This window comes from Elephas maximus, chromosome 22 (assembly GCF_024166365.1).
Source record: "Elephas maximus indicus isolate mEleMax1 chromosome 22, mEleMax1 primary haplotype, whole genome shotgun sequence".
In the NCBI taxonomy this organism is placed as follows: Eukaryota; Metazoa; Chordata; class Mammalia; order Proboscidea; family Elephantidae; genus Elephas; species Elephas maximus.
In genome coordinates, this window is record NC_064840.1 from 26,744,570 (window position 1) to 26,758,458 (window position 13,889).

The 13,889-nt window shown below is 46.1% G+C and overlaps 1 protein-coding gene across 3 annotated transcripts in view; it reads left to right on the plus strand.

Annotated features, from left to right (window-relative positions):
- ASCC2 (activating signal cointegrator 1 complex subunit 2) overlaps window positions 1-13,889 on the plus strand; it is a 43,547-nt gene that overhangs the window by 12,833 nt on the left and 16,825 nt on the right. For 2 of the 3 annotated variants that reach the window (XM_049865845.1, XM_049865844.1), the window contains 7 exons: window positions 5,917-5,984; window positions 6,933-7,043; window positions 8,160-8,272; window positions 12,383-12,457; window positions 12,908-13,015; window positions 13,248-13,316; window positions 13,544-13,808. In XM_049865845.1, the coding sequence (XP_049721802.1) occupies window positions 5,917-5,984; window positions 6,933-7,043; window positions 8,160-8,272; window positions 12,383-12,457; window positions 12,908-13,015; window positions 13,248-13,316; window positions 13,544-13,808 (809 nt within the window). The remainder of the gene's footprint in view (window positions 1-5,916; window positions 5,985-6,932; window positions 7,044-8,159; window positions 8,273-12,382; window positions 12,458-12,907; window positions 13,016-13,247; window positions 13,317-13,543; window positions 13,809-13,889) is intronic. The other variant, XM_049865846.1, reaches the window with a different exon arrangement.

The window sequence follows — 13,889 nt, forward strand, 5'->3', positions numbered from 1 at the left end:
ATAAAGGTAACGTATGTTAAGTTAGAAAAGTTTATTAAAAAAAAAAAAAAGAATCAGGAAAGCAGTTAGCAAAATCTTTCACCCAGAAACAACCCTTGTTAACCTTTAGCTATTACTTCCTTCCAGTATTTTTTATGTGCGTTTCAAAAAATCCTTAGATCACAGTATATATTTAAATTTACATCTAGCCTTTTTTAAATATCCATTTATTTATTTATTTTTCATTATTGTACTTTAGATGAAGGTTTACAAAATAAACTACCTTCTCATTAAACAGTTCATACACATATTGTTTTATGACATTGGTTACCAACCCCATGACATGTCAGCACTCTCCCTTCTTGACCTTGGGTTCCCTATTACCTGTTTTCCTGTCCCCTCCTGCCTTCACGTCCTTGCCCTTGGGCTGTTGTGCCCTTTTAGTCACCTTTTGTTTTATGGGCCTGCCTAATCCTTGGATGAAGGGTGAACCTCGGGAGTGACTTCATTACTGAGCTAAAAGGGTGTCTGGGAGCCATACTCGGGGTTTCTCCGGTCTCCGTCAGGCCAGTAAGCCTGGTCTTCTTTTGTGAGTTAGAATTTTGTTCTGTGTTTTTCTCCAGTTCTGTCCGGGACCCTCTACTGGGATCCCTATCAGAGCAGTCAGTGGTGGTAGCCAGGCACCATCCAGTTGTACTGGACTCAGTCTGGGAGGGGCTGTGGTTTATGTGGTCCATTAATCCTTTGGACTAATCTTTCCCTTGTGTCTCTAGTTTTCTTCACTCTCCCATGCTCCCAAAGGGGTGAGACCAGTGGAGTATCTTAAATGGCCACTCACAGTCTTTTAAGAGCACAGATGCTACTCACCAAAGTAGAACGTAGAACGTTTTCTTTATGAACTATGTTATGCAGTTGAGCTAGATGTTCCCCAAGACCATGGTCTCCACAGCCCTTGGGCCAGCAGTTCAGTCCCTCAGCGAGTTTGAACGTGTTTATGGAGCTTATGTGACCTTGCCTTGCACAAGTTGTGCTGGCTTCCCCAGTATTGTGTACTATCTTACCCTTTATCAAAGTTACCACTTACCTATTGTCTATTTAGTGTTTTTCCATCCCCACTCCTCCCCTCCCTCGTAAGATTGTTTTTTTGTGTGTGTAAACCTTTTCATGAATTTTTATAGTAGTGATCTCATACAATATTTGTCCTTTTGCAATTGACTTATTTCACTCAGCATAATGCCCTCCAGATTCATCCATGTGGTGAGATGCTTTGCAGATTCACTGTTGTTCCTTATTGTTGCGTAGCACTCCATTGTGTGTATGTACCACAGTTTGTTTGTTCATTCATCTGTTGATGGGCATCTAGGTTGTTTCCATGTTTTTGCTATTGTGAACAGTGCTGCAGTGAACATGGGTGTGCATGTCTATTTGTGTGACGGCTCTTATTTCTCTAGGATATATTCTTAGGAGTGGGATTGCTGATCATATGGTATTTCTATTTCTAGCTTTCTAAGGAAGCGCCATATCGTTTTCCAAAATGGTTGTACCATTTTGCATTCTCACCAGCAGTGCATAAGAGTTCCAGTCTTCCTGTAGCCTCTCCAACATTTGTTATTTTCTGTTTTTTTGATTCGTGCCAGTAATGTATTTCATTGTGGCTTTGATTTGCATTTCTCTAATGGCATTAAAAAAAATTTTATTTATTTATTTATTTATTTATTTATTTATTTTAATGGCTAGTGATTGCAAGCATTTCCTCATGTGTCTGTTAGCCACTTGAATGTCCTCTTTGGCAAAGTGTCTGTTCATTTTCTTTGTCCATTTTTTTAATTGGATTGTCTTTTTGTTGTAGAGGTGTTGGATTTTCCTGTACATTTTAGAGATTAGACCTTTGTCAGATTTGTCGGAGCCAAAAATTTTTTCTCAGTCCGTAGATTCTCTTTTTACTCTTGGTGAAGTCTTTTGATGAGCATAAATGTTTAATTTTTATAAGATCCCAGTTATCTAGCTTATTTTCTGGAGTTTGTGTGTTGTTACAGTTTTTATCCTGTTAATGTTGTGTATTAGGGCCTCTAGCGTTGACGCTATTTTTTCTTCTATGATCTTTACAGTTCCGGGTTTTATATTTAGGTCTTTGATCCATTTTGAATTAATTTTTGTGTATGATGTGAGGTATGGGTCCTGTTTCTTTTTGCAGATGGACATCCAGTTTTGCCAGCACCATCTGTTAAAAAAGACTGACTTTTCCCTGCATCTAGCTTTTCATTTGAGCGATCTCTTGATTTCTTATTTAAATCTACTTATTTCCTAATCATCAATTAGTTTTTTATTTTCCCACGGAAAGGCCCTTAATAATTTTATTGTAGACTAAAGTAATGGGGTAAGGGAGCAAAAACAGGTAGGATTAGTTAGAGAAGCAATTTTTGTGCAAGCTTGGTTAGGGCAGAGCATTCCAGGAGGGCAGTAGCCTGAGGCAGAAGGAAGAGGAAGCTGAGACAGACTGGGGAAGGCTCCATGCCAGGCTTCAGCGCTTGAGGGGCAGCATTCCCATGTGGCTAAGGAGGCAGGCACTGAAGTTGAACTGCCTGATTAGCACTTGAGCTCTATTCCTGGCCATATCCCCTTCACCAAGTCAATTAACCACTGTTAGTTATCTAGTGCTGCTATAACAGAAATACCACAAATGGGTCGCTTTCACAAATAAAACCAAAAACCCAACTCGTTGCCATCACGTCAATTCCGACTCGTAGCAACCTTATAGCACAGACTAGAACTGCCCTATAGAGTTTCCAAAGAGTGCCTGGTGGATTCAAACTGCCGGCCTTTTGGTTAGCAGTTATAGTTCTTAACCACTACACCGCCAGGGTTTCCTTTCACAAACAATAATGTATTTTCTCACAATTTACCAGGCTAGAAGTCCGAATTCAGGGTGCCAGCTCTAGGGGATGTCTTTCTCTCTGTCGGCTCTTGAGGAAGGTCCTTGTCTCTTTTGAGCTTCTGCTCCTGGGTGATCTTTATGTGGCTTGGTATCTCTCTTCCTCCATCTTTGTTGCTTGCTTGCTTGTTTAATATCTTTTATATCTCAAAAGAGATTGACTCGAGATACGCCCTACACTAATACTGTCTCATTAACATCATAAAGAAAAACCATTCCCAAATGGGATTATAACCACAGGTATAGAAGTTAGCATTTACAGTACACATTTTGTGGGGGAGACACAATTCAATCCATAGCAACCACTATAAGCCTCGGTTTTCTCATCTGGAAAACTGGGATGGCTGTGGGGATTGAATATGAGGTAGTGTAAGTAAAGTGCTTAGCACAGTGCCTAGCATGTTATAAGCAGCTGGTAAGTGTGAGCTTATTATTCCGAGCTAGGAGCAGGGCGAGGAGCCATCTGGGCACAAGGTTAATCTGGCAGCGTGCAGGTGGGGAGGGGTGGAGACGGGAGACTGTGTAGGAGGCTAGTATTTCATGTGGGTTTGAAGGCAAGAGCCTGGTTGGGCTGCTGGAGTGGGACAGGGCATCACAGAGGCAGAATAAAGCAGGGCTTGGTGAGGTGAGCTGGAGGGAGAAGTCTTAAGGATTCTAGAGAAAACTGGTGTCGGTTGCAGAGAAAGGGCTTGTCGGGAGATGCGGGAGAGAGAGGGTTGTGGGTAAAGGCAAGGTCCACAGTGAATGTGTTGAGTGTAAGGAGCCTGTGTGATTGCAGGAGAAGATTATATCTGGCTACAGTTCCAGGTAGGCCAGGGTGGAGCAAGAGCTCTGCCTGCTGCTAGAGTTCCTAATATGGGGCCCCTGACCCCTTTGAGAATGAGATGAAAGCTTCTTTCCAGAAAAAGAAATGTCCCCCCTTACAGATTTTGAGGTGTTTTAGGGTGTTCTCAGACCTCATATCAAGAACTCTAGCTGGCTCATTAGGGAGAACCCTCTTTAGCTTTCAGAGGGTGGTTGCAGAAAAGAGGTGGGGACAGGACATCAGGAGCCCCTTCACTGCGTGGGGAGCAGAGAAGAGGCCTGCAGGCATCTCCTCCCACCTCGGAACCCTCTTTCTAGCCCTTGAGGAGAAAGCACAGCAAGGAGATGGGCAGCCTCCATTCTCTGTGCCACAGCAGCTCCTGGGCAAAGCAGATCAGTTGTAAGGAACTTGGCAGGGGATGGAGGGAGAGAGGGAACAGGTCATTTGGCCTTTGGTTAGAAGCCTGGTCCTTAACCTGCCCTTTTTAAAATTTTAACCTCAAAGCTGGTATGGTGAATCAGCAGGTGTAATTTTGAAATCAGGACCTTTCAGTTAGACTCTCTTGGAGCTATTTTGCAAACCAGGAATAAATTGGGGCCTTGTCCCTACCGTGGACCACCCTGATCTATTTGGAAATACCTTCTATTTACCCTAGGCATTTGATCCACTTTAGTCTAAGAATGGACATTTCAAAGGTGCCATTGCTGTCCCATACCTTCTTGTTAATTGCTTTAAAAGATCAAAAGTCAGAGAAATCTCCACTGTTGTCAGAATCAGAAAGGGAGAGTAAAGGGAGGACTCCAAAGACCTCAAGGATTATGAAATTTGATGTGTTCTAATGCTTGTAAAACATTCCTATTACTCAAGTGATGGAAGGATTGTGAGAGTGCCTATCCACCCACTGGGCTAGGTGCTCAGGGTACAATGGGGAGATGGTGTGGCCCTGCCCGTCTTACCTTGGAGGCAGCCCAGTGTGCTATGCTCAGAAGTACGGACTTGACCATGACGATAACAATAGGAGGCTTTTTCAAGGAACAGCAGAGGTTGCTGGGGGGATAGCTTACCTGCCAGGAGTCGAAGGTGAGCACAGATGATCTGGGCACACTTTCCCAGGTTGTAGGATCAGCCCCCATCTGGAGGTGAGAGGTACTGAGTAAGCTCATGCAGGTAAAACTTTATGGAAAGTCCAGCCACCTAGTGACTTGCTGCTGCCTCACCCAACTGCATCTGGCCTTTGATCTCATTCATTTTCAAGTCCTCCAGGGTGTGGGTAAGGACTACAGTGGAATCAATAACGAAACCAAGGACAGGCCTGCCCAAAGTCAGAGGAAACCTAGAATTCAGACCATCCTGACAATTAGCGGGCCTTATATTACTAGGATTACAGGGGGGATGAAGAGCCCTGGCCTCTTCTTAAGGGCGTTGGCATTTCATATCATCATGCTCCCAGCTAGCTGTGATTTTCCCTCCCTCCCTCACCATTTGGATGGCCAGAACACTTGCTTTCTGTTCCATTTACCATATGTCCTCAACCTACACGCTCACAGCAGCAGCACTTGGAGGATAGTAAGCACTTGGAGAGGAGCTTCATTTTATAGGAACAACCCCAGATGTGTTGGTAAATCTATCTCCAGGCTCTTCCAGGCCTCTCACCTTGGAGTAGGACAGATTAGTATGGCTAGCATATTCAAAAGCGAAGAGCAAGGGAATTTCCAGGGAAACTTCTCCCTGGAGTGTCCTCACAGTTTTGGAGGTGTGGTCTGGCAGGAATCCTGGATTATAGCATCCAGATTTCTTGAACAGAGACCCTATCTCCTAATTTTCCTGGATGACTGACTTCACTTCCAAAGCCAGTGCTGTTACATGAGGCACTGTGCCCAAGTATGATAGCTCTGTGACACAGTGGGGCCAGCTGCTTGACCAAGGTTGGTCTGTTACATAATTCTCTAGGCAGGGGTGCTTAAAAGGTTAAATTGTGCTGAGCAAGGTCTCCTCCCTCTACATACCCCTACCCGGAGGAAGTTTCTAGGCTGGGCCAAAGCTCAGTGCCAGCAGGGACCGGGGCCAGGGCTCCTCCTAGAGCAGACAGGCTTAGGAAAGGGTGAAAGAAAGGTTGCAGAACATGCTGGCAGCTATTTATAATGTGTCTTTTCCACCCTGCCCTCTTTCCCCAATTCCTACCACTCTCTTCTCTTTTTAGGAAACATCTTTACCCAGCAGCCAAATTACTATAATGACCTGGATGAAACCATACCCACCATCCTTCAGGTACCAGCGCTTGGCCTTGCCCTGGTGAAGGGCGAGCAGACCCCTTTCCCCCACCTGATGGTGTTCCTTATCATTCCTGGAAGAGCCAGGGAGAAATGTTTGTTTTCCCTGTCTCTCTGTCTAGACCCATCTCCAGACAGTATCCGTTCTACACCTCCCCACACACCTTCATATTTGCCCTTTTTCCCTCTTGAATAGGACTAACATCTAAAGGCCTTTCCAGCTCTTAGGCAAAAAAAATTTGGCTTGTGTTCAGCGTTGTTTGCCAACCGCCATATCCCTCTAAGGATACACCCCTAAGAGACCTTTGCTTCTCTAATGGGAGCTTTAGATTTTACAAAATAATAATGTTCATTGTAGAAAATTTGGAAAACCTAGAAAAAGATTAATATCCCCCTATACTGCAAAAAAAAAAAAAAAATTTTTTTTTTTTTCCCTATACTGCCACCAAGAGATAGCCACTGCTCATGGTAATTTTTGTAAGCATTATCAGCAGTATCAGTACTTACACGATTTTACCATGGGCTTTGTTTTCCCCTCTTTGTTGATTTATCTTTTGTTTTAATATTTTTCCCACAAATAAGCATCTGCAGGAGAAGCAAAATGTATTGTATGTTGCTGAATGTATATTTTTAAATGTTCTTTACCAGGTACTTGCTCAGCCTGTCCAGTCAGATAAAATCCATGGGATTCTAGGGGCTTTACATACATTTTGTCACCATTGTGTCACCACAATCCTGTAAGAAGGATGCTCCCATCATCCTCATCTTGTACTTTTTCCACTTTGACCCTGTTTTCTGGAAAAGTCACTGTCCCAGCTGATACACTGGTATGGAACACAGTTTTGGGATCACCTGTCTCACACCTGGCTGAGCAACCCTGGCTGTAGGGACAAGGTCCTAGATGCTTTGGTAGACTGTGGGGAGAGTCACCTCTTGCATTTGACAGGTCTTCAGCAATATCCTGCAGCACTGTGGCTTGCAAGGGGACGGGGCCTGTGCCACACCCCAGAGGCTCGAGGAGAGGGACCGATTGACCCCCAGCGACATGCCTCTCCAGGTGAGATTGCCCTGAAAACCTAGCCTCTTTTTGGCAGGGTCCCCTTCAGCCAGAATCTGGCTACCCCTTGGCTGGGAAAATTGACATGAAAACCACTCACTTATTCAGCAGGTTTTTCTGCTCACGGCCCCTTTGCCCAACTTAGTGACCAGCTAGTCCCATCACACAGGTTTCATGTGGTTTCAGCAGGCTTTCGTTCCTCTCTGAGAGCTTCATTTATGGGGTAGGGTACAGAGCAGGGAACTAGAATTCAGAGGGCAAGGTTCTAGTCGTCACTTGGTTCAGCTTGAGAGGTTCATTCATACATTACTCATTGAATCAATCATTCATTGAATTCATACTGAGGAGCCCTGGGCAGGTCAGGCACTGTGCTAGGCTTTGGTGGTAAAGCAGTAAGTAAAAGCAGGCGCAGCATCTGCTCTCATGGAACTCAGAGTCATATGGGGATGACAGACAGAAGGCAGATACTAAGAAGCTTGGACATGGTGGGCCCTGTGCAAAACACTTGAGGGAGATACAGCTGAAATAAAGCAGCTTACAGTCTCGTGTGGAAAACAGCTATTAAATGGTTCAGAAGGGGACATGCCAGGTTCTGTGGGAGCAAGTCATTTCATCCCCTGAACCTCAATTTCGTTATCCGTAAAATGGGAATATTAAGGGCTGCTCAGCCTACTTTCCAGAGTTGTGAGAATTAAGTGTATAAGAAATGTTCTAAACCCTCTTCAAACTGTGAGAAAAGTATGGGCTTGATATTCTTGTCCTCACTGGGATTATCTTCTGGTTCAGGGGTTGGTTTCCCTTTGGCCTAGAAGAGAGAATCACATTATATTAGTGATAGAAGTAACCTAGAGACCACTGGGTGGAAGCCCATTTGAGCTATTATAGCAAGACCTGAGGCTTAGAGATGTTAATGAGGGACTTGTTCAGATTGAGATCCTAGAGATGGACACATCAGGCTTTGGTCAGACCTCTGCCACCTGGTCCAATGTTATCATGCCCTGTCTGCAGCATCCTGCTGTTGGGAGACCCTGGACTTTGTCACCTTTATCTCAGACCCTCTGCAGAGCTGTATATGGGGGTGGGGGAGAATAATACCATGTTCTTTTTTGGCAACAGGAATTGAAGGACATTGTTCTCTACCTTTGTGATACCTGTACTACACTCTGGGCCTTTCTAGACATCTTCCCTGTGGCTTGCCAAACCTTCCAGAAACACGACTTCTGTTACAGGTACAGTGGCAGTCCTAGCTGTGAAGATAGAGATCTGGTTTACCTAGTCATTCAACACATATTTACTGGGTGCTTAGACTGTGCTGAACCATCTTCCAACTTGGGAATAAGGCAGGGAAGAAGATAGATAAGGCTCCTGTGCATGTGGAGCTTGCATGTTAGAAGCACGCCCACTTTTGGCTGAGAACAGGGCAGGAGAGAAAAAGATAACCAAGAACAGGGGAGTTTCACTTCAATCCTACTTTGTTCCAAAGCCCTTGTTTGGGTGGGCACAAGGGAGTGAGTGATAGACAGCAGGCTGTGGTTACCTCCCTGAGGACTTAGCCTCTAGTCCAGGGGAGAATACACACAAGAAAATACAGATGTGCTTACATGTGTGGCCGCCTACCATAGCCATATTATGAAGCACTTTGGACACACACGGGAGGGAGGCAAACTCTGTCTGGTGAGGTAAGGCAAGGTTTCACGGCAGAGACAACCTTTAAATTAGGTGCTGAAGAATGAACAGGAATCTTCTGGACAGAAAGGTGGAGGATGCAGTGGCAGGAAGAACATTCCAGGCAGGTAGAGTGAAGCATGCAAGGGCCCAGAGTGTTCAGGGGAGAGCCAGGTAGTGGAGTGTTCCATGAGGCCGGGGGTAAGTCCGTAGAAGCCAGACTGTGAGGATCCTTGAATGTTTTGGTAGGGAGTGAAGCCTTCATTCTACAGGCAAGGGGGAGCCACTGGAGGCTTTTATCCAAAGAAGTCATAGAAAGTACCCTCTGGGACAAAGAAAGAAGTGGAGGAGAATGTGGACCAGGAAGGGAGACCCAGTTAGCCCATGAGTGTCTGTTACTTGGGCAGTAAGAGAGGGGTGCTTGGGCATGGCCATTCCTTGCCAGCGTGAAGAGGCTGGCACCCTGCATGTGGCCTGGCAACGGTGGGCACTAGCCTATTCTCAGTAGCCTGGGCTGTCGCTCTTGCCAGCCTTCTGCCCACTGTTTGCAGGAGCTTCTGGGAGCTTTCCAACCCATCCATCCAGCTGTCTGTCCATTCAGTCACTTACTCGTCCATTCAACAAAATATCCACCGCTGACATTTTTTTTTTTGACACATGCCAGGATGGCATCTGGTGCTCTGGCCCCTCCCTGGTCTCCTCAGTTTGTGAAAACCAGACTTTAGGATTGATCAGTCCACCAGAGAGTATTAATAAAGTGCCAATCAGCATTTCCCCCAGAAGAAAGGGGTTGGGATAGGATTGTAGCTGTCCACTTGGTTTAAAAGGTGTGCTTTCTGATGAGAAAAGTGGCACATGCTTGTAGGAAATCTGGAAAATAGGAACAGGTATGAAATTAAAATCACTGGTGAGAGATCTTACTACAGTGAAACCTGTGAGAGCTGAAATTCAGCGGTACTGCCTTGTTTTTCCAGGTCTTGTAAGTTTTCTGCCTTTGACGGTGCAGGCTTACCACTTTTCTATTGCTTTCTATTAAGAATCTTACTTCATAAACACTCAGTGGGTTTTCCTTCTCTGACACATTTCCACCTTACACAGGTTCTGGCTTTCGCAGGTTTTATTGAAATTTGAGATCATACTCTTCTTAGAATTGTGTATCCTGCTTACTTTCACTAATCACAGGCCACCCCACATTTTGTTAACGCTTCTTCCTCCAAGTTTTGGAAACACTGACTTCCTGCTAGGAGCAAGTCAAGGTAGGGGAGGGGTTGAGGGTGAGGAGGAAGAAAGGAAAACACTGTTGACCGAAAGTGACACTGCCTTTACCCAGAAACAACCCAGGGCTGGCCCAGCCTGTTCAAACTGTGCTTGAGGCCTGCCAGGAACACCCCACTCAGCAAATGACACAACCCCAGTCCTTGAGAGCTCCGTTGAAGTCATCCAAACAGCTCTTTACCTAATCCATCTCAGCAACCTTCTTCCTTACTGCCTTTTTCTGCCCTTTGCTTTTATAGATGTTTTTATACCTTCACATGGTTCAAAACTGAAAAAGTATAAAATATACAGTAAACAGCCCTCCCTACCCCTTCCCTAGTTCTGTTCCTTACACAACCATTGGCATTAGTTTTGGGAGAAATTTTCCAAAAATAAAAATGTACAAACAAATGTGTACATTATATATCTCTTTTCCTCTTTTTTTAAATTTAAGGCTGGCATATTCTAAGTACTACACATACTGTTTGCATTTTCCTTTTTTCCCTATTGGTGGTGCTACATCAGTGCATAGAGCAGCCGTGATTTTTGGTATGACTGTGTAGGATTCCATTGTCAGGGATGCCGGGTCCCACAGATGGACCTTCAGGTCGTTTTCAGCTATTACAAAAAAATGTTACAAAGATTAACTTTGCACACTCATCATTTTCCACTTTTGCGAGTATAGCTGAGGAGTGAATTTCTACAAGTAAGATTGCAGGGACAGATGGTATGTGCTTTTTAAATGTTGGTAGATCTTGCCAAATCACCCTCCATAGGGTTTGTACCAATTTACCCTCCCACCAGCAATGTATCCTGGCAACACCTGAGTCGTTGGGCCAGACTGCCCTCCCTGTCCTTTTCTGGTGCTATCTGTAGGCCCAGCAGGGCCCGCCCTTTTTGGCCTAGTTATCTTCTGCTAGGTCTGGCACTACCCTAGGATAGAAGTTGCCAGAAGCCAGTCAGTCAACAGACAGGTGTTGACAGTACCTGCTCCATATTTAGCACTGTCCTAGGCACCTAAGCTGCAGTTGGTGCCTTGGGATGCTTCAGGTATTCTGAGGAAGAATTGTACCACAGAGAAGCACCAGCTGCATTTAATTTTTTAAAACATTTTTGTGGTAAAATATAACATAAAATTTGCCATTTTAACCATTTTTAAGTGTACATTTCAGTGCCATTAATTACATTCATCATGTTGTGCAAGTATCACCACTTTCCATTTCCAGAACCTTTTCATTACCACACACTCTGTGCCCCTTAAATAATAACTTCCTTTCTCCCTTCCCCTCAGCCCGTGGTGACCACTAATTTGGTTTCTGTCTTTATGAATTTGCCTGTTCTAGATACTTCCTATAAGTGGAATCATAGGATAGTTTGTGTCTGTCTTACCTCACCTGGTATAATGTTTTCAAGGTTTATCCGTGTGGTAGCATGTATCAGGACTTGATTCCATTTTACAGCTGAATAATATAGCATTATGAACATACCACAATTTCTTTATTCATTCATCTGTTGATAGACATTTGAGTTGTTTCCACCTTTTGGCTATTGTGAATAATGCTGCAATGAACATTGTTTTGTTCAGTTTTCTGCTTGTGTCCCAGCTTTTAATTCTTTTGGGTATATACCTAGAGGTGGAATTGCTGGGTCATATGGTAATTTTGTGTTTACCATTCTGAGGACCCACCAAAATGTTTTCTAAAGCGGGACAACTGCATTTGAAATTATAAGGACAACATGTTCGAAGTGCTGGCAACTAGTTCCGGGAAGGAGTAAGCCCCATGGGTCTGCGTGATGAGGAAGAACCCAGGGAGGAGGGGCCTGGCATGCTACCCAGAGGAGGAGGACAGCTGTGGTGCACGTTAGCCTTTGAGAGACTGGGAGGGCTGTGGGGCACCGATTGTGGGGAGGACAGTGAGGGCCTGTGTGGCTGGAATGCATGCTTGACCTTGAGCTGGGAAGGGGTGGGAGTGAGGTCACTGAGGTAAGAAGCAAGGTTGGCTACCCTGTGCCAGATCTGGTTATGCCAGAGGAGGAGTTATGGTCTGATGAGTAGGAGGTGGGGAGCTATGGGTAGTTTTAGAGCAAGAAAAAAAGTGACCTTGTGCCTGTTTCTGAATCTGCAGTGGGTCCTGGAGGCCCCATGGTTTATCTGTTAGAATGAGCCTATCTGGGCTGGGCTGTGGTTTCCCACCTGAGTGTGGAGAACGGTTCCAGGTTTCCCTGAGACTGCTCCTGAGAGCCAGCTACAGCCAGCCATTCTAGGGTGGGCTCGGGGGAGAGCCAGGGTGGTCCCAGGAGAAAATATGTTATGGGAGAAAAAAACGAGCCTTCCCACTTGCTTTTGCGGTCTTGATTTTCTATTGAAGTGTAGTGTTTATGAACTAAACCCAGCATTTTACCTGTTTTTGCCTCCACAGACTAGCTTCCTTTTATGAAACAGCAATTCCTGAACTGGAGTCTGCAATTAAGAAGAGGAGGCTTGAAGACAGCATGTAAGGTGGCGCCAAACTAAGAACATTGTGGGAAAGAGAGGCCTAGTGTCAGGAGGCCTGGGCTTGAGCTGGCCTTGGCAGGGACCCCTGCCTGCCTTAGGTAGCATCGCCATCTAAACAGGCGGTTGGACTGAGGACCGTGTAGCTGCAGGCCTTGTGCATCTTCCCTAGCAGCCTCCTGGCTCCTGTACCAGATCCTTCCCCGTCAGCTATTGCTCCAGGCTTTTGTTAAATGGCCTGCTGGTTCCTAACTCACTGTTGGATCTGAGAAGCGACTCTGAAACCAGCTGGCCACTTAGGGCCTGCAGCCTTTTGCCAGCTGCTCTCAGTGGTGAACTGTGAGGTCCTCTCATCCCCGTGGAGGGGCACCTGCAACTGCTGGGGATAAGCTTTCTTGGTGCCTTTTTGTCTCCCAAACCCCCATTTCTGGTTTTTCTCTGACCTTGAAAGGCTGCTCGGTGACCTGTGGCAGAGGCTCTCCCATTCCAGGAAGAAGCTGGTGGAGATCTTTCACATCCTCATGAATCACATCTGCCTTCTGCCCATCCTAGAAAGCAGGTAAGCCCTGAGGCGCTGCCTCACTGGTGAGAGAACCTTCTTCTCAAGCCCACCAGGAGCGTTCCCACCACTTCAGCTCTGCCTCCTCCCCCCCCTCTCTAGGGCTGGCTAAACAGAGATGGGAGACTGAGAGAAAGGCCTCTCTCCTTTAACTGGGGAGGGGTGAGCTCAGGGGGGCAGTGCACATTGTCTTGCATTGGGTGATCTGCTCTTTCCTGGTGTCCTGTTCCAGCTGTGACAACATTCAGAGTTTCATCGAGGAGTTCCTTCAGATCTTCAGCTCTTTGCTGCAGGAGAAGAGGTGAGTGTGGCTGAGCTGAGGCCCAGCAGTGGGACAGCCTATGACCCTCCCCACCAGGTCCCATGGGGCCTTATGTAGTTGAGCCCCTGCTAGATGCCCTCCACGGTTCTAAAGTAGGCACCCGCTGACATCTGGAATTTGTGGTTGGGCGGCACACACAGGGAGTGGCCTGCAGCAGTGCCCCTGTGGCCCCAGCCTTTCCCTCCCTTGTGTGCTCTATCTGGCAGGTTCCTCCGGGACTATGACATGCTCTTCCCTGTGGCTGATGACATCAGCTTGCTGCAGCAGGCCTCGTCAGTCTTGTATCCTTCAACCACTGCCCCTGGAAAGGGGTCTGGCCTGGCCTGGCCAGGTTGGAGATGGACTGCTGGGTCCCAGAGGAGTGGAGGGAGGTTTAGTCCAAGAACACACAGGTCAGCCAGCTTTCCTGGGAGGCACGCCAAGGCCCCAGCCCCTGTTTTTCTGGAGGAGATGACTGCCCTGATTCTTGGGGTAGGGGAGATCCAGTCGTGCTTTCTCTAGTGTTTACTGGGTGTTGTGTCTGTGCCTGTGTGACCAAGATAGGCTCAGCCC